This window comes from Pterocles gutturalis, unplaced genomic scaffold (genome assembly GCF_000699245.1).
Source record: "Pterocles gutturalis isolate BGI_N339 unplaced genomic scaffold, ASM69924v1 scaffold14711, whole genome shotgun sequence".
NCBI classification, from domain to species: domain Eukaryota; kingdom Metazoa; phylum Chordata; class Aves; order Pterocliformes; family Pteroclidae; genus Pterocles; species Pterocles gutturalis.
In genome coordinates, this window is record NW_010100611.1 from 31,329 (window position 1) to 56,939 (window position 25,611).

General features: G+C 36.8%; 1 protein-coding gene across 1 annotated transcript in view; it reads left to right on the plus strand.

The window, feature by feature from the left end:
- Positions 1–25,611, plus strand: part of LOC104466989 (focal adhesion kinase 1) — a gene marked incomplete at its 3' end in the record, with an annotated part of 49,202 nt that overhangs the window by 19,492 nt on the left and 4,099 nt on the right. Inside the window, exons 8-12 of the mRNA XM_010080595.1 lie at positions 685–715; positions 3,163–3,215; positions 15,674–15,730; positions 18,456–18,553; positions 22,089–22,173. Coding sequence (XP_010078897.1) covers positions 685–715; positions 3,163–3,215; positions 15,674–15,730; positions 18,456–18,553; positions 22,089–22,173 — 324 coding nt within the window. The remainder of the gene's footprint in view (positions 1–684; positions 716–3,162; positions 3,216–15,673; positions 15,731–18,455; positions 18,554–22,088; positions 22,174–25,611) is intronic.

Genomic DNA, 25,611 nt, shown 5'->3' on the forward strand with positions numbered 1-25,611 from the left:
CTTCAGTGTATTGTAGTTTGTGTTTTACTAAAGGTTTAATAATTTCCCCATCATCCTTCCCCACATGGATACCAAGTGTCTCATCAAATCCAGCAGGGGAAAGAAAGCTTGATTATGTACAATTCAAGCTTTTATACACAATACCATTATCAAAGAAAGACTGGCGAGGGTTTGAAAACAGTTTATAAAAAGCTAACTTCGTCTCTGGCTGCTAAGCATTACTGTTGTATAATCTCAACCAAATGTGAAATCAATATGTTACATGCTTCAATGATTAATTTCACTTGTCTTACTTGGAAGTCCAAGTTGGCTTCAATTGTTTTATTTATGTGTTAGCACTTAGCACATCTTGGAGATAAAAGCATTTTTTACTAGAGAGGAGATACTGTCATAGCTTCTGCAGGTGATTTATTAGAGTTATTTGTTAAGAGTAGAAAAGGAGTTTTATATTCTGTATTCGTTGTTCTCTCAGATAAGAATTTGCCAAAAGGTCTATATCACTAGTTAGAGTATTTGTGTTGATATGCTGCCCTTAATGTACATATAGAACAGTCTTTTGAATCGACATAGTTTCCCTGAGAGATTGTGATGATTATTGTTTCAGGCATGTATATATTGCATGTTGAGAGAAATTATTTGGAAACTTGAATAAATTTTAATCATGTTTTCTTGTTGTTTACACAGAAGGTGAAAGAGCTTTACCATCAATACCAAAGTAAGTTTTACGCTTTCTTCTCGTATATATTAAAAAAACCAATGTTTTGTGAAATAGTTTTTCTTAAATGATGCTTTAGGACTTTTTATACATGACTTATTTTTATTGTTGTTTTGGGATTTTAGGACAAATAGCAGGCGGTCATTTGGGACCATGGGGCATAAATGACTGACAGCAGCATTAAACTATAAAGATACCAGAAATAAAATCTGAGGAAAAAAGTGCATAATGCATTAATCATATTTGACAGTAACAAAAGAAGGATTTTTTGGAAAAGACTTGGCTGGGATTCAGGCTATTTATTTTGAGTCTATGAGTAAATTAGTTATAGGAGAGATGCTAAACAGTTTTTGAACTGTGGTTTCAGTCAGTGAGTTAGTCTATGCTCTTGTTTTGCCTGTTTGCCCTCTTTTCTGCTTATGTAAAATACAGAAATTTGTTTTTTTCTCCTATCATAAATCTATTATGTTACCTTTTGTTAATAGATTTTCCATAATGGAGCCAGTCTGAGTTGGAATCTTTAGGTTCGGTGTAATAAAGAATACCATTTACATAGCAAATACTTTTAAATCTATTTTCTAAAGTATAGTAACGTAGAAAAATTCTTCTCTGATAGTAATTGTGGATTTGTAGAAAATGCTGATCTATATTAGGCAAATAGAGTTGCATTTTTTCCTCTATCTAGTTTTCTGGTGATACTGTATCCAAGGTATGATGAGACATGCTATCTGCATCTAATAATTCTTACATAAATTATGCTGATATACCTCTTTGCATTTTTCTCCTTCCCAAACTTTCAGGTAAATATGAAAATATTTCTAATTTAACTCTGTTTGAACTAAGAATATTTCTTAAGTTGTTGGAGTTGATAGTCCGTAATGCAGTGGTAGGTAAGCCTATTAATTCTTCCAGCTGATTTTCTACACCCCTGGTGTCACTGGCTAGGTCTCCATCCTATCTGGTAAGCTCTGGTGGTTGTCTCCCCTTTCCATGGGTAGCTCCTTATTGTGGCCTCCTAAACGTCAGTCCTTTAACCAAGCCACTTTTTTTTTTTCCCAGCTTGTTTGTAATCTGACAGCTTTCTTAAAAGCCACGTTTAGACCCAGTTTAAAGTCACATACCATCAGATTGTTCTCCTTGAACCTTATCAGGCAGTATCACCAGTATCCAGTAGCAGGAGATAACTGTTGAAAGACCAAATAAAATTTAGCAGTTTATAGTATCCTATCTCTTCCTTTTTACTTTGGGATACAAGAGCTGTGCCCACTTTGACCCAATCACCTCATTCTGTTTCTTCCTTGGTTCCTGGAAGGAGTCCAGAATTATTAGTATATTATTACTTTTTTAACTATTGGATGGAGTATGGAAGAAAACAGCCACTCAGATATTAGTGGTTACTCTTCCTTCACAGGTCCTGCTGCAGCCCTTGCTAGCCAGGTAGCTTTCTCATGGTGCAGAAAGTGAGGAGTTAAAATACAGGTAGAAAAAGGAAAAGAAAGTCGAGATTGGAAGCAGTAAAGTTGGTAAATTTAGTGTGTACTCCTATGGAAGAGGAAAATCTGTTTTACTTGAGTAGAAACAACTGAGAAACACAAAATAGCTTTCTAATTACATTTTATCCTTTATTTGTTGGGATTTCTGGGGTAAAATAAAGTTCAAAGGAAAAGTTTCTTCCCATTTTTGGGACAGTTTACTAAAGCTGAATTTGTACCCTTGAGTCTGTTTAAAACAAGGGCACCACATATGATTTTAGTCTGGCAGCAGAGGAATGGGCTTTTGTCAAATACATAAAACTACTAGACAACACCATCTTGCATCTGGAAAGATTCGCCTGTGCTGGATTAAATTCCAGATTTCTGAAAGCGTAAAATGCAGTACTCATACTGACTTACTATTAAAATTATGTTTATGTATGTACATGAAAAAAATTAGAATTCATTGAAATTTCTGTTACTTATGAGCATTTATAGCTAACTACATTTAAATTTAATTGTTTTTCGTCATTTGCTTGACATGTAAATTGATTTAAAATTGTTGTATGGGGTAAGTCATCTTACAGACAAAACCTCAATTCATACTTTATTTCCACTAATTAATACAGAAAGTAGAAGAACCATCAATTTACGTACATTGGCAAAGTTTAGACATGCACAACTTGATCTTAAAAGTTTGTAAAACTTAGGTTTTTGTTTTTTCCTTGAAATTTACTGTGTAGTTGTGAATCGATATGCTAATTGAAATGGTAATGTGTTCTCTCCTGTCCTACTCCCCTAGATGGGTTTGAAATGGTAGATTCCTTTCTGACTTTTCTCCCCCTCAAAAATGTGTCACTGTGGGAAATGGATTGGCCCTACTAGTTACAGTAGGTGCCCTGTTAGGATGAATTCCCAGTGTGTGTGACCGTGAAGAATGTACAGCATTCAGCGATTCCAACCTCTGTTTTACAGGCTGGCCAACAATGAGAAGCAAGGAGTAAGGTCACACACAGTCTCTGTGTCAGGTAAGGCTCATTAAAAAAAAGCAAGTTTATTTATAAAGCTAGTAGATATTTAGGCAGATTTTTCGCTCTCGGTTAGCTCACTTCTTGCTACATGTCTGTTGACTTTCCCAAGGCTGTAGCTGTGCTGCCTTTGTAGTGCAGTTCCTAAAGAGAAACTTTTTTGCAGCTATCCTACGTAGTATCACTTGCAAGAACAGCCATAATTCGTGCAGTAACGCAGGGCCAGAATACTTCAAAGCAAGGCTGCTTGTCAGTATTTTCACTTGGCTTTGTAATGAAGTAGAATATCGTGGGCTAGAACTTAAATTACCTGAGTATGTGTTAATTATGAAGGAGCAGCTTTGAAAAGTGAAAATAGGCAATTAAATATTAATCATCGCTTTCTGGAAAGAAGAAACTTAATAGTTGTTTTTCTGTATCTGCTGTTTAGATCAAAGCACTTAATTTTTCTGTTGAAATTCACAAGTTAATTGAAGGATGAGCATGTGAGGTAATACATGTTTCTATAGCTTGTAGGCTTCTAAGATTTCTGTTACTGTGAGTTTAAGTTTTTATACTTGAGAAGGAACACGTTTCTTTTACAGAATCTAAAAACAAGTCTTTTTGAGGAGCTGATTCAGTGTCTTATAGGAAATAAATTTTTAAATCCTTATACATTATATTTATCCAGGAGATTTTCAATGTGAAAGTGTATTAATTTTATTATATATTCCTTTAGATTTCTAGTATTTACCCACGAACTTCAGGAACCAATATTGTGACGCAGTGGAGTGCCCTGACTTACGGGGAGGCTTCAGCCTCACTTTAACGTTTATGTGAGTGCTTAGTGGCACATAGCCAAAAACCCAACTTACTTCATAGAAGAAGGAGGAAAGATACGTAGAAGTTAGATTAATTTCCTACTTTCCAGCTTCCTTTCCCCATCCTTAAGCTTTTTTTAAAAAAATATTTGACATTCACCCATTGGCATAGGAAGCCAAAGTGAACAGACCTTGTACAAGAAAACAGGTGAGAGGATCTGGAATTAAAATGTGTATCAAGCTGCAGAGGTGTAATAGAGCTTGATCAGTTACTATTACCTCTCAAATAGCAGCTCTTCTTTCTTCAGTACCTATCAGGCAAGCCTGTTGTTTAAGGTAGAAAGCATGAAGCATGGTCAGCATGTTCTCTCTTGATTCTTACCTGTGTGGCTCATTTTAGCTGTCAGAAAAAGTTGCAATTTCTTAAGTGATTAGTGCTGTGCTTTTTAATTGCTCCACTCCCACATGAAAAAGCTAATCTTCAGGACAAAACAGACATACTCCCCTGCCACCTCAAATTTTCACCCTTTCAGTTTTTCTAAGAGTGCTGATAGACTTTTACTATTACAAGCAGTAATAAATGCTTACTTCATGGTCCTTCGTTGCTCTCACTTTGACTTGGCAAATTTGGGTATCTTTTGCTTGATGCGTTGTATCTGAAATCCTGTTGTGTCTAGAGCACAAACTCACTTCTTATTCTTTTGAAGTAGTGTTTTGGTATTAATGTAGTGAAGTTAGTTGTAATACCACATGACTCTGGCATTTAGGGCATCACATAAAGGTGGATCATGGGCAAATGAGAGCTTTGCCGTAGCACCAGAGGAAGTAGTGGAGCTGGAGATGAGCTGGTTGTTCCAAGTGGACATGAAGGAAGCTGTAAAGCGCAAAGCTGGCTCCTGATTCCGTAAGCAAAACAAAAGAATTATAGCAGCAAATGTCCCTCCCTTTCTTTAATACCAAAATCAAAACCAATTAGGTATTTTTCTTCTGTTGTAGTAAGGTTTTGTGTCTTTCCACAATGAAATAATTGTTTGATTCTTGTTTTTTGTACCATGTTGCAAACCCCTGGAAACACTGGCATAATACTGGGATGATTCAAACCGTCACATTTATTATTCATTCTCAAAGGTTCTTCTTTTTAACAAGAAACATAGAACACTGACATACTTTCTTTTGTTGTTGGTATGGGTTTTTTGCTCGAAAATTATTTGAAATGCACTGGGTGTGGCATGGATGTCAGTATATTGAATTTAAAACACAGACAGATTGTTGAGATTACATTATATGCTAAGGATTTTTCCTTGGGACTTGCTTTCTCTAAGAATCTCTGAGCCCCCAAATGAATCAACTTGTTATAAATGAAGTAATACTTCATGTAGATGTGAAGAAGTGTCGCTTCTGTTGTCACATGTAACTGATCCATCCATATGGAACAACGGAGGCAACAGATGTACATAATGTTCAGTTAACCCGGGAGTTACAGGTCAGCAGAGTCTGACAGCTGACAGCATCCCATGCAAAGCCAGCTGTGGGTACTGCTATCTTGGTTTGCAGAATAAGAGCTTTTCTCTGGTGACATTTAAATGACTTAGAGCTAAAGGCTTCAAATAAGACGAGCTTTTATAACTTACTGACAGCTGTAATGTCCTTCATCCCTTTGATGGTTTAAATAATAAATTAACTGTGCTGGCTGTCCTCAGTGAGATTGCTGTCCTCTGTTTAAACCTCTTTCAATACTAGAGCTGAATAGCGAAAATCTGAGACACGCATTAGGCAAGAAGGAAAGTTTCACAATGAGTTCCCCACCACACTTTGGGGAAACCAGCAATAGTGTGGAACATGATTTGGTGGTCTAAAAGTTCAGGTATTTGTATGAAGTTCTGTAGGTGTAAAAAATCAGCTTGTTAATGAAAGACACCGTGTGTCTTTTTTTGAAATGTTTATTAGCATATGTTGAAATATTTCTGGTCTAGTGAAATGAAAACTTTCCAAATGTTTTCCGTATTCCAAAACATACAAAGATAGAACATTTTAAAATACTTTTTCTTTCTCTAAATAAAGGCCTTTTCAAACTAGTGAAGGGTGAAGTTGGTTTCAGGACTCCAAAGCAACAGATTGCTGGATCTGGGAGCCAAGAAGTGTTCTTACAGCTGTGTGTCACTGAAGCGCATTTTACCACACACGATTCTGTTTCTGTTTTTTCTGTATTATTTGTCTGCCTTGCTTCTTAAATTTTATGTTCCTTGCAGTGGGCACTGTCTCTCACTGCATGCAAGTAAGATACCTACCAGATTTGCCTTTTTTTTTTTTTTTTTTAAACCACAGTAGTAATTTTATCCCTCAAATTTTACATTTGGGGGTATAAATAAAAAGCTCTAATTAAATATGAGTTGGATTTGAGATTTCTGATGCTTTGGTTTAAGTTACTGTGATTCACCAGAAGCAATGAGTGTTTTAACTGATCGGTAGATCCAATTTCTGTCTCCTTCTCCCTCCATTTCTGTCTTTCCATTAAAAAAGAATTCTTTGTACTTAGCCAAGAGTGTACACTCAGGAAACAGTAAGGCTAAACTATTTGCTCTGTGCAAATAGTATTTCAAATTTGTAAGAAGCAGCATACCAGTTTACTGTAGTTTTATTGACCAGATTTCCTCCTGTTTTGCTTGGAGTCACCTCATGAAAATGTTCTACTCTAGTCTACAGGAACTTATTTTGGCCAGCAGTTTGTTTTGAAATAGCAAACATTAGCTTTATTAAGGTGATGTATATATTTCCTGATACACATATTTCCAAAAATAATAATTTACCTAGTAAATTATATATTAGAAAAAGTTCTTCATAAAATAAAATCAATAAAGCCTTAGTTTGCTTGCTCCCTTTTTAGATAAATTCTGTCTGACACGGACTACTTTGGTTTCTCCTGATCCATCCTCACTTATATAAATATGGTGAGGAAGAATAAATATGTTCTTGCTTCCCTTGGCTAACTGCTGTGCCTCCTTTGCACTAGAGAATTCTGTGGATGTAAATTTTTTTAATTGTAGCTCAAACGTTACTTTACATGCAGAGCTACGGAATATGACATTTCAGGCCCGCTTGTTTCAGCAAGTATTGAACAAGCAGAGTATTGAACAAGTCTTGGCAGCATTAGATTTTCAGTTGGACTCGATGATCTTAAGGGTCTTTTCCAGCCTAAATGATTCTGTGATTCTAAGCTGTCGCTCTTGGCATTTGGGTATTCAGATACTGCTAAATAAAATAACGTGTTTGTGAGGGGTGAGCTGTAGCTGGGAAAATGACAGTAAGGAACAAGATGAGCTGGTTGGTCTGCAGGAGTCAGCACAAGGCATGTATCTGAAGGGGGTTTTTAGCGCCTGCTGTAGAGTTGGTCTTGGTTCAAAGTGGGTGCTGGTTTTGCGGCGTTAGTGCCTATTTGCTGAAAGAAATTGAAAGGTGTTTAGAAATGTTAAGGCAGGCTGTTCAAGCCATCTGAGTAACAGACACCAGGACACATGCCTTTAATAGGGAAATAGGTATCTTAAAGAGAAGGTTGGTCATCTTGTTCCCTGGCTGGCACGGCTGTTAGTAATACAAGTAGCATTTTAAAGTCAAAAGGGGTGTAGCTGTAAGTGTGTGGCAATATGATGGCATAAGTTTCTAATAATGCTGGTGTGCCATTACGTCTCTACAGAGGAAAAAAAGACAATTTATTTGCTTACAGTGACTCTTAAGAAATTATAACTGCATCCCATGGTTTAGATGTATCTAGTAACGTGCTCTACGGAGGAGAAATCGTGTCTGTTGGAGAGAGCTTCCTTATAGGAACTGAAAGATTTTGGCATCCTGAAAGGGGGTCTTCTCAGCAAGTTTCCAGGTTCTGGCTTAGAATCACAGATGTATAGTGTAATATCATTACACTTAAATCACATGCTGTGGTTAACTCCTGATTGTGGCAGTGAAGTGGCATCAGAGTTCTTCTCTAAGGTGCTACTTATGAGCAGATCCTGTTTGAAGTAGTTGCCAATTTAGTCATACTATTTAGCTGAAATTTCAATTTGAATGAAAAAAATCTCTCTTGAAGGAAATAAGCATGATTTAAATGTGATTTTAGCATGCAGGAAAAAAAATTATATGGTAGAGTTAGTCTGTGAGAGAGACTTTCAGTAGGTTACTGAGAGGAAACTAAAATACAGCAGGAGCCAAGTGTCAAAATGCAACAAACAGGAGAGAGAAAAAAAATAAATATATTCACCTGACTTGAGGATTACCACACTTAAGAATGTTCTTGATGAAGGAGATGTCAGCATATGAAAGGTCCTGAATGTATGGGTGAATGATGTGGGCTAATCACAAGCAAAGCTGTGTGCAAGGATGGAAAGACGAATACAATTTTATTGAATCACTTCTGCCTGCAAAGCACAGTGCATGCTCTGTTCCATGATTCCTGTACCCAAAATGAAGGTTTACCCTGTGCTCAACTCTGAAAGAGTTTCTTGCTTACAACTTGTATTTCCTAGTTCCATTTGAATTAGTTGGTAGGAGGGAAAGGTGTTCTTTGTCTGAGGGTGTAAAGTTGTTTTTTTAACATGCTCATTTTATCAAGTCACTCCAAAAAGTCCACGCTGAAAAATGCTAAATTGTTAAAATGAAAAATTGTATCTTGAGCGCTTACGACTGTGTCTGCTAGCCCAATTTCGTTGTACTCTACGGCTCACTTCTGAAAAAGACTAACAGTGTTAGCATAAATCACATAGTTATACATTCAAATTGTTAAGTAATTAGAGGAATATAGAGGCTCTATACAGCTATAGCTCTGCCATATGGTCACAGGACTTGGAGACATTCAAGCCTAAGGTTTTTCACAGATTAATTTTACAAACCTTGAGCAAGTCATTAGTTTACAAGTTCATGAATGGAATTACTTGCTTCTTAGCTTACTCACCCATCTATTCTGATGATTAATAATATAACATAGTTTAAAATACGCTTAGTGCTAGTAAATTACAGTATTTCAGATTCCAATCACAGTTGAATAAACTAGTGTGTTACCTTTTTGTGTTTAGATTGACTGAAAGGCTTCTTCTCGTGCAGAAGAAGCCCAGAATGAACTGTGGTGACAGTCTAAATGGATATCTTCCATTTAAGTGCCTAGGAAGTTACTGCACTGATTTCATCAGTTTGTGGTGTTGGTTAGAGAGTTCTTCCCCTCCTACGCAGCTCCTTTGTGATCCATTCATTTGATTTGAGCAGACACTTCTGCTCTGCTAGTAATAACACTGTAGTATGACTAAAGAAATGTTCCATGCAGTATTGGGTTTGGGGTTTTGTTGTTTATGTATAGACATATTTGACATGACAACTGTATAGTGCTCATTTTATTTCAAAAGCTTGAAAACAAATAGATTTATTCCTTCTACAGATTTTTTCAGGCTTTTTCCTCAAACTGGTTCAGGAATGTACAACTGAAATAGAATGGGACATCATCAGTTTCAGCCTTGCAGTGTTTGTTATCTACTCATACAATCCTAATGAAGATTTTGAGTAGTAACTGCCCTCTAGCCTGGTCACTTCCTTTCCAACATAGTCTGTTGCATAGCAAGTGATTTGTGGTTTTGGTTTTTTGGGGGTTTTTGGTTTTATGTGGGTTTTGAGGTTTTTTTTTTTGTTTTACACAATAATTTTAGTGAATACTTAGTGTTGAGAAGAGGAACTAAATCAAGAAGAGAAGTCCAGTGCAGTTTTCAGCAGCATTTCTGAGTTTGTGAGCATTTATGTAGACGTCACTGGAAGCTGGTGTGGAATAGTGGAAATCCTTCTAAGTGTTCATTTCAAGCAGGTACTCTCTAAGTTCCTGAAAAAGTGTCGGGACTTCTTTTAACTTAGAATCAACTCTTTGCTAAACTTTCTTTTGTAGCAAGATTTGAAGATATGGTAAGTTGAAGACAAAACAGTCTCTTCCATTTAGTCTGGCAGAATAGTTGAACAAAGTTCAGATCTTAAGGGTGAAGTTTGAAACATGGAAGACGAGTTGGACTGAGTACCCCAGGGCATCAGGACATGTACATGATGAATTAAAAACACCTTTGTCATTTCAATGTGCCCTTGTACGGAATAGATTAGTCAGGTTTCAGTCAGCTTCTGCTACCCATGTGTCGATGTAAGAGTGAACAGCATTTCAGCATCTCGAGCTTAAATTAGCTTTGTAGCCTGAGCAGACAGGTCAAGAGTTGAAGCATCTCTTCCCTTTTAGACAGCTTGCATTGCTTGCAGTGACTCTATACCTATTCTTCTGTTTCAGTACAGAGTATCAGATGTCTTTATTCTCATTTCAATACCTTTTCAGTAGTCTCTTAAAATAGCTGTAGCATACAACATTTGTGTATCTGTTTGCGTATACAGAATTGTAATGTAAACCTTTCCTTTTATGTTCATTCATTGTAGATGTTCTCTCCAGTCTCTTTTATTTTCCAAATAATTTGTTTCTGTTTTTCTCTTTCCTTTTCTTGCCTCTTTGTAAAGGAGTCAGTCACTGTCAGCATAAAGTAAAGAAAGCTAGACGCTTTCTCCCTTTCGTCTTCTGTTCCCATGAGCCACCGCCTAAGGGTACTGCACTGCTCTTTGTATAGGCTGCCTTCTTAACCCAAAAGCTGAATATACTAACTCAGTTACTGTTTATAAACTACTTTAGCCTCAGGTAAACAGAGTTCCAAGAATAATTTCATTAAATTTCTGCTACCCCTTTCGTCCTGTTGAATTGGATTTTTGTGCAGTGTCACAAACTTGCTGGTCCTCATTTTTATGGGGGCCTTGTTTTTAAGCATATTGTATGTTACGATGACAGATGTATTAATAATGTCATTTGTAGAGCTATGCAGCCCCCATATACCCATGGGGTTTTTGGTTAATATATGTTTACTTCATTCTTGGACCCCTGATACAGCATGCTTATGAGTGACATAGAACAGCAACAATAAGCATCAGCTAAAATCACTTTTAATTATTGGATACAGTGATGCTTTTGGATGCATACTGCTTCAGCATTTGGTCTGGACCAGTTTCGCTTTGTTAGGGGTAAGAAGAATTGGAGTAATAAGTGCTTTACTTTTACAACATTAATGCTCATTTTCCTTTTATTCATAAATAATGTCTAGAGTGCATTGGCTTGTGCTGTGGGTATTGGTGTGGAGTAGGGCTGCTACCATAAATGCGGAATACGGTGCTCGTTTGAACAGCTTCCCAGTAGAGTTGCTCCGTTTACCGTTCATTTAAATTTCAACTTTGTATAACTGCAATATGCTTTGTGTAATTAATACGCAGATAGTTCCATTTCTTACTCATGTCTTGGTGGTAGCACAGGAGTGCGTTTCCTTTGACAGGGCCAACACCAGCTCTAGTTATCCAAAGTCCTACATGTGTGTGCAAAGTCAAATTGAGCTGACTCCTCTAGCTGTAGGAGATCTGTTTTATAGTAAAATATTGACTTAAACCAGAATTTGGCATTTCTTAACAATGATTTAAAATAGTTCCACTCTGAAATTGAATTTTTGTGTAAATTTGTGTTGGAAAGTCATTAACTCCGTTTCATCATACAAGCTTCTTAGAACGTATCTTTGTCCCTTGGGTTTTAGGTGTGAAGTTTTAAATTCTGCTACTTTTCTGGTTTCTCTTGAGTCAGGTATATAATATAACTGCAGTCTGAATACTTTTGGATTACTCATGAATTTAATAGCATATTTTCCCCTCCCCCTTCTCTGTCCCTTCTCTCTCCCCCTCTGTTTTTCTCTCTCCTTGCATGCAACCTGGATCTGCAGATGAAATTAGTGGGGACGGTAATATGTTTTCTAGTCTGTGTGTTACTTACGTGCAGTATGCAACTCTTACATCCATATACCACTTAATGCGCATTTCAGTAATCAAGTTTATACAAATTGTAGTATTAAAAAGCACTCTGCTTTGGACATTAGCTGATAAATATTGTGCTTTACAGGCTGTGCGACTAACACTTTTTGCTCAACTGGAATTGAAAAAGGAAAATTATTTCAAACAGCCAGGGATGCGGTATTGCATGCATGAGAGTTCTGGCATGATGCAAAGAAGGTTTATAGGTTTGCAAGAGTGTCCATTCAGTTTGATTGAAATGGTTCTGTCACAGAATTTTTTTGGTCAGTGCGTGAGATCAATGGATGTAAAACGTGAGAAATGAGTCTACTACATGACGCTTTGAAGGCATGGTAGCATCAAAGTGCTCTGTAGTCCACTATTGTTCCTTGCGTAAAAAGAAGCTGTACAAGATAGATGTAGATTGAATACATGAAACATTAATCAGGTTTCAGCTAACTGCTGATTTTAAGGACAGATTTTAATGTTTTTCTTTAAAACTTTGAAACTTATTGCAAAATATTTAGCTTCTCCAGACTTTATAAGTCCTTTTTCTAGAAAACACTTCCTTGCTATCCTCTGAAGACAGGTTGGGTTTTGGTTTTGTTTTTTTTTTTTAAAGACATTTTTAGCTTTTTTTCTAAAGGATTCTATCTGATATTGGAAAAAAATCAAACCACTACTATTGATAATGTATGTATCTTTATTGTTATAAGTAGGAGGTACTAAAAGAGCATAAAAAGCAGTATGCAAAGGAAGGCGATAAGAAGAAATAGAGGTAATGTCTTGTGGCCTTCCTCTCAGTAAAATGTAAAGGGGGGTGTATAACTTTTCTTCTCCTTTCTCTCCTTCAGATATAAATAAAAGATAATACTACCCCAATTTTCTTTCTTTTCTTAAACATTAAAAACTCAAAGGATATTTTTTTGGTCATAAATTCAGAAATTGTATTTCAGATACTAACCCTGCATAGCTTTTTATTGGTGCATATCTTCTATAAATTACAGGCTCTGATAAATGGGGAAAAAAATAATCGAAAGGGAAATTTCAAGCAGGTGATTAAGGTCATGGATTAGCTATTATGGATTTAATATCCTAGGATTTTCTACTGTTTAACAGCTGAAATTGGCTCATTCACCTGTACCACCCACACTGTATCTTTGTCCAAAAGCAACCTTTTTGTTTTTCCATCTAGAAGAAGCTGGGATTGATCAACAGGTGAAAAGGTTCAGTGCTGGTTTTAAAATAGGCAAAGAAAGCAGCAGTAATGAGCCTTATTTTTAAATCTTAGTTTTTCTAGACTTATCAGGGACCTTGAAGATAGAACATCTCCTGGAATCACTACTTTGTTGTGACTGTTGAGCTCTTGAGACTGCTGTAGCATATCCTTCTTCGTAAAGCAGCCTGGAGAACCTTGCCCAGCTGAGTTTTGCTTTAGGCTCTGTGTGGCTTCTGGAATATCTCTTAGCAGACATAGGCATAGTCTTAGCAGATTTGGTGATAGTCTCATATGTGACTCTAATTGTGGAGTAAAGACTGCATGTGAGAGAGGTCAGTTATATTTGTTACAGAACACTTTGAGCACATCACTGTTAATGCCTTTACTAATTTTTCCTCCAATTCCCAGAACAATGCCAGACATATATAGGAATATTTTTTCTGAATTCTTATTATATATTCCTCTCCAGAGTGTTAGATGTGTAACAAAAAATACTTCTGTAGTTAATTGAATACTTTTAATTCATTTGCATTGGCTACTGAAGACCCTTTTAGTTTCAGGATGGTTTTAGGCAGTGTATTAAAATCATGTAAAGTGCACTGTGGTGTTCTGATAATGCTTTTATTATTAATTAACTTTCTTAATTTAAAATAGAATGAGGCAGGCTACTTATCACATTTTGTAAGCACTGTTCCATAATCTAGAATTACGGATATTTTGTTTTTTTTAAAGACGAGTGTGGCACCAGTTCTAGTTTCCAAACTTTTTAAATTCTTCTCAGTTATGTTTAGAATATCTTTCATTCAGTATTTTTTTTATTTCATAGCCAGAGAACTTTCTGGTATCCTCAAATACTAGCTTGTAGCAATAGTTGATGTATATCACACTTGAAAAAACGTAAAAACATCTTACCACAATATTGCAAGGAAACAGAGTGATTTATCCCCATCAAATCGGTGTTGCACTAATGATTTTTTTAAAATGAGTGTTTATTTTTTAGATCAAACTGGGGCTTATTTTCTACAAAAACATTAGTTCATAATGTAGGGAGGAAAAAACATACCAAAGAAAGAGATCAGTGCCTCTGGAGTATGCTGCCTGTTTAGAATTGTGTGCTGCCTTTATAATTAATTGAATTTTCATTAAGTGAGTCTGTTTTGCTGTGTCTTAAACAGGAGTTGCCTAGCAAAAATTTAAACAGCATAGAATTCCTTGATTCTGTTTTTAGAAAACATGATCTATTCCTACAGGAGTTTGAAATAAAAAATAGCTTGAATTTTATTTAAGTAATACAAAGTTAGGATCATAAAACTACATTTACTCACTGAAGTGTGTAGAACTTCAAAGGTTAAAGGGAACCTGTAGTTTCCTGATTGTTGACTATTCAGTTTGTATGAAAATTAAGCCTCTCGCTCTGGTATTTATGAGCCTTGCTCTGGTTTCAGAGTTGGCTTAAGTTGGTTGAACTGAGGGCTGGTGCCAGAAGGGATCATCCCATCCTTCCTTCCAGTCTCACCATGGCTTTGTCCCATTCACCGTTCAGAAGCCATACCTATAGAAATGATGCCAGGGAGTTGTAGGGATATACATGTGCTCCAAGGCAGATGGGGAAAAAGGGGGATGTAAATCATGCCCTTCAGAGGTGGCCCAGTGTGTGATCACCTGAAACCAACCATGAAAACTGCATATTGGATTTGAAATTATTCAATTTTGAGAAGCTCTCTATGCATTTAAAGTTGATGAGTAGAATTTAACAGCCTTGCAGTGAAAAATTATCTCACTGTTGTGCACTGGTTTTGTAACCCCAGGAGGAATTTATCTGACCTTTAGGAAATGACCTGTGCACACTGGAAGTTCTTTAGAATAAAAGAAGGACCTGATATGACTTGACACCATTTAAAGCATTTTGAGAACAGATGATGTAAAAATCGTTGGTTTTGAACAGAGGAAGAAATACACTATCATTTTCAGAAAATTTGTTTTCACACACTGTCCATGAGAGGAAAATTGAGACTAATGCAAAAAAAATGGGTGTAAGGAAAGACTGTGACTTAAAAGATCTTTATGCTCTAGAAAAGTATGGAAAATAATTCACCTTGCCACATTGGCAGTAGGTAGATGCTGCCCTGGAACATCTTTACTGTCTGTTCTGCCTGTTTGACATAAAAAACTAGCAAACTATTACTCATTGAAGGTAAAACAATTTAATGCATTAATAATATTTCCTCCTTATGGCAGTGGTATTTGCTGTTTAAAAGATTTTCTTTGTAAGTCAAGAGTTTAGAGGGGTTTCAATTACAGAACTTGAACTTTATTGAGTACAAATGAATCTTCCTTTTATTCCATGTTGAATGCATCTATGTGACGTGGTATAATTGGCACAGAGGTCATTATCATACCATAAATTATGCATGAGCCAGTTTTATTCATGCTATTGTAACTGCATCCCAGCAATGTTGAAGTTGGGGGTTGTGACATCAGCCTTGATAAATTGGTGATATTTTTCTGGAGAATTGTTTTCATCTGCTTTTCCCGAAACTCTTCAATTCCTCCCTTTACAGAGACAGATGACTATGCAGAGATTATAGATGAAGAAGATACGTATACAATGCCATCAAGTAAGTATGGTAGCTAACTTGGGAACTTTTCTATCTGAAAGCTTTTTTGGTGTAGCGGGGATTGAATCTTGTATTTCAGACCTAAGTAATGTGTGTGGGAAGAAAATATTCTTTATGATGTTCTGAAAATTCACAGATCAAATGTTTTTCAAGTTCAGGTTTTGAAGCAAATAAAATCAAATTCTGTTTTGCTGCTGTCAGTGGCTTCACAGTGAAATTCCTTTTTTGTCTCAAAATGTAGATTTTTTTTTTGATAGTGATGCTGAACACACCACTTAAAGAATGGATGAGATTTATGCGATAAGAGTGAACAATTTGGAAAGCTGCTGTGTATTACTGTCTAACTGTATCTCACCCTTGCTCTAGGACGAACTTGCTACTCTCAGATTCCATGATAGAGGAAAGTCATCTGTACCACATGCAATTTTGTTAAAGATGAAAGACTTTAGGAACAAACATTAAAATTCAAAGTTCTTCTGAGTCTTCATCTTTGAATAACAAAAAACAAGATTCATTAGCCACTACAAGGATTTTGTCTTATGGCATATTTGAATTATAATATAATCTTAAACTGTCAAGGCTAACTAATACAACATGAAAGGGGGAAGTGGTGGAGTCACCATCCCTGGAGGTGCTCAAGAAACGTGTAGATGTGGTGCTTAGGGACATGGTTTAGTGGGTTAGGTGGTGTGGGTTGATGGTTGGACTTGATGATCCTTAAGGTCTTTTCCAACCTTAATGATTCTGTGATTCTATGAAAGTCTAGTAACCTGATTTTAAAAGTTGTGTCTGCAAAATTCCAGTTGTGTTTTGGCAACCAAAGATTTCTCTCGAAGTAGACAATCAGTTGATACGCAGACCTGAAAAAGTCAGGTTTAGTTGGTGTAAGAAGGGAGGATGACGCCAAACTGGTACCATGTTCTGCTGAAGAACCATGAATGTACATAAGGATTTATAGAGTTTACCATGTGGCAGGGATGTTTCATGATAACTTCAGCATTTACAACGTAGTTTCCACTACTGTGGAAAACATCTGAAAAGCAAGAATATATGTTTTTTAAAACATATATACATGAACATAAATATTTGAAAAGCAAGAATATATGTTTTTCAAAACATATGTATGTGAACATAAATATCTGAAAAGCAAGAATATATGTTTTCCAGAAATAAACAATGTGTTTTGAATGTTTTGCAGTAAGTCACTACCTGATTCTACTAAAATAATTGCAGGTTCAAAAAGTACTGTGATAAATTATATCCTTTTCTTTTTTGTTAACATATTACCTTTGTGTCATTATTTTTTTCCTAAGCTTTTAATTTAAATTCTCATGGAAGTAGTTACTTGTGGGCCCAGACCTGGATGATGCTGAACGCTTAAGTATGCCTTCAATTCAAAGCCCATGAGATGGGCTGTTGAAGTGAAATTCATTAAGTATTTTGCTGGATTGAATTGACTCAAGTGTTCAGTTGTCAAAGGACTGAGTCAGTAAAGATCACAAGAACAGACCTGTGACTTCTGCTAATGTAAACTTAAAATTGCATCAGTATATTTCTTCATTTTTTAAAACAATGTTAAAAAATGTTTGTCCTTGTCTTGATTTTAAGAAGCTATATCTAAGTAAGCATTTGATTTTTCTCTTAATTGCACTGCAGAAAGCTATGGAATAGATGAAGGTAACAGGAGACCCTTTACCCATCCCTGTATGCTTGCAATTTGGAATGATGTGGAATTTTTAAGTTTACTATTCACTTTCATTTAATAAACATTATTTATTTATAGTTAAACTAGCTAGCTTTGGGGTTTTAAAGAGGAAAATGCAGTACTTCAAAAAAATAAAAAGGCAATAATCACTTTGTTATCCAGCTCTGATGACATTATTTTTGTAGTGTTAATGAAGTCAAAATCATCAGTCATGAAGTCCTAAGCTGGCTGATTATATTTTTTCTCTGGATAATACAAGTAGAGGTGAAAACATATACTGTACATGCTTTTCTGCTATTCCTGAAATAGATTTCCATGTCTGCTAGAAATTAAATTGCAAATGAAGTAATTCAGTTGCAATTGATTAAATGTTTTGCTGAAGTACTGAGCCATTTTTATCAGTAACATTCTCAGTCTGTTAAACAACCAACTTAACAGAATTGCATGAGTCCACAAAGCAGATCAATTTTACTCCAGTTACACACTGATAGAGGTGTAGTGCACTCAAAATTTTGCTCTTTATCTTTTTTTTGCTGTGCTCTCATTTCTGTATTTTTTTTCTTGCAGTTACCTCTTTAAAAATTCTCCAGGCTCATTTGATGGTTCCAAAATCTTAAATACCGCATTGTGGAGTTCTCTTAAACATACAAAGGGATGTGTGCTAGGGCTTTATTTAATATCATTGGTATTGCCCTAGGCTATTTGTGTTCTTTGTCCTTTACTAGCTACAATTAAGAAGGATTCAATTATGTCTATTGCATTGAAATAAATAATACATCGTAGTTAATTTAGCAAATTAGATTTCACAATTCCTTTTTCAGTGCTTTGATTCAAACATTTGTTTAAGAGGTTTCCACTGTGTGTATGCAGCATTATTGTAGGTTGGTGTGCAGCAGCTGTTAATCTTAGCTCTTCCTATGTGAGACATTTGAGTGACTTACTTTTGGTTTTGTATTTTGTGGATTATTTCTTTGCCCTTCATCAGAAAATTGATATTTTAAGTGCATTACATTCTTATAGCCAGAGATTATGAAATTCAAAGGGAGAGAATTGAACTGGGGCGCTGCATTGGTGAAGGACAGTTTGGAGATGTACACCAAGGAGTTTACATGAGTCCGGTAAGCCTCACTTCTGAAATAAAAACAAACAATAATACCTTTCTAGTTACAGAAATAAAATAAGAAATAAATATATTCCTTAGATACCTTGGTCTGAGGCTTTCCAGAACAAGTAAAAATTGACTTTGTGATTAATTTTTCAGAATAATGAGCATGTAGAGAATATTTTTCCATGTTTCAGTTAAGCAGGAAACTAGCTCCAGAGTAGTTTCTCTGCTTCTCTGTCCCCATTTTGTGTAGATCAGGAAAGGAATCAAAGAGCCAAGTAAACTATTCAGGACCGTACCAAAGCCACTGACTGAGCTGGAATTGGAAGTCATTGCTTTTAACCCCAGCCATACACTTTCTGCTTTATTTTGAGTGTATCCAACCGTGGTAAGCACACGTCCCTTTAGCCATACTCCCCTCCTGAGTGTTCAGTGCTTAAGGACCTTTTCCAAAGTTTAAAACAGTATTTATGGGTGGTTAGCCTGAGTTGGGTTTAGGTTCAGCGTTCAGTGCAGAAGCTGCCAACTCTGTCAGGATGAGCTAATCTTTCTGTACTAAAATGTGGAGAAGAAATTTTAATCTGTTACGCTGGAAGGGCAGTAGCCTACAACGGAGGGACAATAATGTTAAACAAATGTGTTCTCCAGTGAGCATCTCGCTATATCTCTCATGAAGAAGGTTGTATGTTAATAAAATTACTACTTTTTCCTGAAAGAAAAGACACAAAATACTTGGACACTGATTCAGCAAATCCCCAATGCACAAGAATTACCATGGTGAAACCAGTGAGGTTGGCAGGACTCGTGTAATCTAGGCTGGTGCTTTTGTCTTTTTCTAGACTGCAGCCACAAAGATTAAGATTGCCATTTAAATGGATGAAAAATTAAGTTTGTGGGAAGAAGAAAGAGAAAGCTGGAAAATTATTTCAACCAATTTCAGGTTACGATAAACTAATTCTGCAAGTGTAAAACGAAGATTTCTTTCTCATTTGAAGAAATTAAGTTTCTGGGGTTTTGATAGATGAAATAATAATTCATGTGGACAACAATCTAGTTCTAACTTCAGAAACAGCTGCTTAGTGTCCTAGGCTTAGTGGGTTAAATAAATAAATAATTCAGTATTTAAGTAAATAAATAAGGATAACTATTATATATATTTCAGACAGATTTGAAGTCTGTTCTCATACCTTCATTTAGCAAAGCAGTTCTGATGTACTTTGCATTAAGGGAGATCCTTATTTTTCATTTAATCCTGTCCAAGTTAACAGGAGTACTTGAAGGGTAATGTTTCACTGAACTTGGGGCATAGTGGATGAATCTAGTGCTCTGTAAAACCAATTAAAGACTCCTTTTCTTAGGGACTGTTGTTTTTAAAATGCGGTCTCTCTGTTCTTTTTCTTGAATTGGAAAACAGATTTTATTCAGTAATCCTGTGTCTAGTATAATTTTTTTAGATGGTAACCTGATGTTTACTTTTATTAATAATATTTTACCATGTTTAAGACACTTAAATATGTAAAGAGAAAACAGAAAGGTATTATCAGTAAATTTTAATGTACTATTCACAGTGTCTAACGTAAACTTTTGCAAGAAATCTTACTACAGATAAAAGATAAGTTACAATAACACGATAGTGTTTCCATCCTTGTAGATACTCAGCTCGCATGCAAAAATACAGGGGAGATTTCTGGCCTCTTGTTCTGCTAGCTCAAATTTGAATCTGAAAAATCTCATCTATCCTTGATCATTGCATTTGTAAAGTTCTTATTCTAGTGACTGCGCAGCACCCACCTCTTCTCGAATGCTGCTTACTACTAGGTATTCCTGAAATATCACAATCAGGCTGTATTTATAGGATACTGAATGGAAAATGTATGTATACATATAGGGTCCTGTTGTTCAGAGGCAAGCAATTTAAAAAACTCTGTCTTTAAAGGCCAGTTTACTGTGGGATTAATCCAAGAGTGTCATTGAAAATAGTTTTTCTGCTCAGTACACAAACTGTTGCCAGTCCAATATATCCTCACTGTTTTGTGTTCTCACCCAAGACCAAAACATCAGCCAAACCCTGATTTCGGGCCTTTTCCTCTATTCATTTTGCAAAATGTCTGGAGTCTTTGCTGGTTGCAGACATTGAAACTCTTTCTTTTGATGCTAATGTTAGTTCTGTTTCTAAAACTAGCTGTAACACCAGGAGAGGGGTTGGTCTGGCTGGCCTCCAGAGGTCTCATCCAGTGCTGATTACTGAATCCTGATTTCAGAAGGGAATAAAATTATCTTAATTTACCACCAGTTTTTCAGGCAGTTTATGGGCATGTTTATGTATGAGAAAAGGTTTTAATCAGTATTTTCCTGCAAAGTCAGCTTGAAGAGCTATGTTGTAACTTAGAAAATAGACATTTAAGCATGCAAAATGTAGATATTATTATAGTTCTGAAAATGTTTGTAAAAATAGATTTAAAATAGAGCAAGTATGAGCAGACATAGGACATAACTGTGAATCTTCAGTTCCCACTGGACTTAAGAACTAGATGAGGTCATACATCAACCCTGTAGCCTTTTGGGGACAGGTTCATTTGTAATCTTCCCATTAAACAATGCACAATCCCCAATTTCCCAGTTGGAAGGAAGGCATACTAGTCCTTGAGCAGGCCTATACCTAATGTAGAAGCTCAATTTTAAAACACTTCAGCTGCTTTCAACCCGGTAAGAACTTGTACGAGCGACGTCTTCTGAGCATTACTGTGGGGATACTCTGTATTGTAAAAATACTATTTTCTAGGTAAGCCATGCCATTTTAAATACTAGAGAAGCTCAAACACTTAAAGCTTCTTCTCAGTAGCAAAACGCTTGTAGCTTCTCTGTGCTGTCTTTAACTTATGGAAAGGGTATTTGAAAAACACACCAAAGCAAGAGAAGATGAAAGATGCTGCCTGAGCTGAGAGGCCTCCTTTGGGCTGTCTCAGTGCTGCTCATTTTTCAGTATTCAGAGGATAAGCAATCAGATGGTAAAATCTGCTTCTGATTTTGAATACATGTGTTCTGTTTAACTTGGTTGTAAGCCCTTGATGTAACCGATTGTGAAGCTAATATGTAAAATCTGTTTTACTTCCCTTTGTAGTTTGAGTTCCAAATTATAGCCAGTCTGCTCTGCAAAGAGACACAAAAAGTCCTTTATTTGGCTTTCTGGGTTACTTGCTTGCATAAGCAAAGTGTGTTTTTCAGGCATATATCTACTTGTTTCCTCTACTTTTGCTAAATGTTGTCAGGAGCTTACCATCCCCAGTAATGGAAGAAGTTTACAGTACTGTTCAGTTAAACTTACTGTCTTCTGTCATAATTTTTGTACGATTAAGCGCATTAGATGTAAGTGTTGTACACTAGATGTCTTGATTATAATATTTTAACATTGAAGCTTCAAAATGTAATTTCTTAACTAAAGATATTTTAGTTAATGGTAATTTTCTGTAAAGCAGTTTTGCTAGAATTTTAAAGTACTTGGCTTTTGGTGGGCTGTATTTCAGTTATTTCTCAATAATGTCTTTCAGGAAAATCCAGCTATGGCTGTTGCAATCAAAACATGTAAAAACTGCACCTCAGACAGCGTTAGAGAAAAATTCTTACAAGAAGCCTGTGAGTATTAAAATTCTCCTTTTGGGGTAGCTTCTGTAACTGGTCCTTGCAAAGAATGCAGCCATCTGTGCCAGAAACTTCTGATATTGATGTCAATCTTCTGTTAATATCTAGCATGACCTTTTCCTCTCCTGCAATATGTGCCAGAAAGACTGCTTTACATCCTTGCGTTGCCCATGTATATCATTATATGTGGGTTCTTTGATTTTTTGAATTGAACAGTGATGTCCGAGTTCTGTAAGGCTTCAGAACCAGTTTGGAAATACTAGAGAACTGGTCATCTATTTCTTTCTTTCACCTTATTGAGTTAGAAAAATCCATAGCACTTGTTTTAGTGTGTTACTTTAGAAGGTCAGGTGACTGTCATCTGCTGTTATATATCTATAAATCTCCTAAAGGTATTGTATTACATCAGTAAATTATTTGGTTATGGCCAGATGTTACGGTATACTTCTATTCACTATTCCTTTGTTCAAATATTTTTTTCCTAATTGTTCAGAAAATCCGTGTTCATAGCTAATGGCTTCTTATTTTTGGATGTCAGATTTCTCTTAAATTACTCTAATTTTTTCCATTACATTTCTAGCTGGTGGAAAAGTAAATACCACTGCCTGTAGTAATAACTTAGCAGTCAAAGGTAGGCTGCTGTCTCTTAACAATGTAGAAAATAATTGCACATTGAATGCTCCTTATTATGCTTTGAGCTTGACAGATTAGGAAATGCCAACATTGTAGACAGATAAATAGTGCTTTTCAGTTTTGATTTTAATAATTTTGCCATTTCTTTTTTCTTTTTTTTTAATTCTAATTCCCATCTGTTACCTTTCTCTTGTTTGTGTTCAAATTGCAAACTCTCTCAGAAGATACTGCCTGTTAGTTTTTAAGAACACTTTTCAAAAGGACAAAATCTGGAGAAGCAGGGTTGTTTATTTCAAGGAATTAAGAAATTTATTTACTAATATTTTAATACTAGCAATATTAAAATATTTGGGGGTTTTAGTTGTTTGCTTGTGGAGTTTTCAATGCGGAAAAGATTTAGTATTGATTCTTGCAAGAAGGTGCGCCTCAGAATAAAAGGCAGATGGAAGAAAATGTTTTTACAACCAATACCTGTCTCTTCATTCCTGTCTGCTTTTGTGTGGCAGTGTGTTACTGTTAATGCATTTATTTGTATATGCTAAAATAAAAACCACCAGCTTTGGGGAGATTATTATTGATCTTCCACTGGCTTTGGTATGTTGTTTCTTTCTGCAAGTCGTTCATTCCTCTTACCTCTGGAAGCTGGATGGCAAAACGATGTAATCGCTGTACTACCTTTCTGAATTTGTGAGCTTGTCAGCTAACATTGATTGACTTAATCTCTGGGAAGTACTTTCCAACAATGGAGTATTTTATGTTTAAAACTGGTAAGACCATTTGATAGAAAACTATTTGTGTTAATTGCCTTTCCGTTGCTTTGATAATTAGTTCCTGCTCCATTTTTACATGAATGAAGCAACATTTCCATGTTATAAAATACAGTAAATTGCATTGAATTAGATTAGCACAAGAGAACCCTAAAGGTAAATAACTGGGGTTTGTTTGGAATTTATGCTTTATTTACAAAGATTTTAATACTAACATTGAATTCTAGTTCTGCAATGCATACTTTTTCAAGGAATCAGAAATAGCTTCCCTCTCTGAAATTCCACTTACTTCAAAAGGGAAGAGGGGTTCCAGGGAGAGGATCAGGAAAGCCAAGGTACAGCTGGAGCTGAACTTGGTTAGGGACATGAAAAACAACAAGAAGGGTTTCTTCAGGTACATAGGACAAAAAAGGAAGATGAAAGAAACTGTACCCCCCTGATGAGCAAAACAGGAGACCTGGATACAATCGTGTCCTGGTTTTGGTTGGGACAGGGTTAACGTTCTTCAGAGTATCTGGTAAGAGGCTGTGTTTTGGATTTATGCTGCAAAGAAGGCTGATAAGGGACTGGGAGAATGAAGAACCGCCCACTGTAGCAGATCAGGTACGAGACTACCTAAGGAACCTGAAGGTGCACAGGTCCGTTGGGACCTGATGAGACACATCCTGAAGAAACTGATAGACGAAGTTGCTAAGCCACTATCCATCATATTTGAGAAGTCGTAGCAGTCTGGGGAAGTTCCCACTGACTGGAAAAGGGGAAATATAACCCCCATGTTTAAGAAAGGAAAAAAGGAAGACCTGGGGAATGACAGTCCAGTCAGTCTCACCTCTGTGCCCAGCAAGATCATGGAGCAGATCTTCCTGGAGATTCTGCTGAGGCACATGGAAAATAAGGCGGTGATTGGTGTACGCAACATGGCTTCAGCAAGGGTAAATCATGCCTGACAAATTTAGTGGCCTACAGTGGCATTACAGCATTGGTCGATAAGGAAAGAGCAGCTGACGTCATCTACCTGGGCTTGTGCAAAGCATTCAACACCATCCCACATGACATCCTTGTCTCTAAATTGGAGAGACATGGATTTGACAGTTGGAATGGCTCAATGTCCAACAGTTGGCTAGATGGTCACACCCAAAGAGTTGTGGTCAATGGCTCAATGTCCAAGTGGAGACCAGTGACGAGTGGTGATCCACAGGGTTCAGTACTGGGACCGGTGTTGTTGAACATCTTTGTTGGACACATGGACAGTGGGATCGAGTGCACCCTCAGCAAGTTTGCCAATGACATCAAGATGTGTGGTGCGGTTGACACAACACACTGGAGGGAAGGGATGCCATCGAGAGAGACCTGGACAGGCTTGAGAGGTGGGCCTGTGCAAACCTCGTGAAGTTCAACAAGGCCAAGTGCAAGGTCCTGCACACGGGTCAAGGCAATCCCAAGCACAAATACAGGCTGTGTGGAGAATGGTTTGAGAGCAGCTCTGAGAAGAAGGACTTGGGGGTATTGGTGGCTGAACATGAGCTGGCAGTGTGCACTTGCAGCCCAGCAAGCCAACTGTATCTTGGTCTGCATCAAAAGAAGTGTGACCAGCAGGTTGCAGTAGGTGATTCTCCCCCTCTACTCCACCCTTGTGAGACCCCACCTGGAGTACTGCATCCAGCTCTGGAGTCCTCAGCACAAGAAGGACATGGACCTGTTGGAGCGAGTCTGGAGAAGGGCCACAAAGATGATCAGAGGGCTGGAGCATCTCCTGTATGAGGACAGGCTGAGAGAATTGGGGTTGTTCAGCCTGGAGAAGAGAAGGCTCCTGGGAGACCTTAGAGCAGCCTTCCAGTACTTAAAGGGGGCTACAGGAAAGTGGGGGAGGGACTGCTGATCAAGGAGTGTAGTGTTAGGATGAGGGGTAACAGTTTTAAGCTGAGAGTTAATTTAGATGAGATACTAGGGAGAATTTTTTCCTATGAGGGTGGTGAGACACTGGCAGAGGTTGCTGTGGCTGCCCCATCCCTGGAGGGGTTCAAGGCCAGGG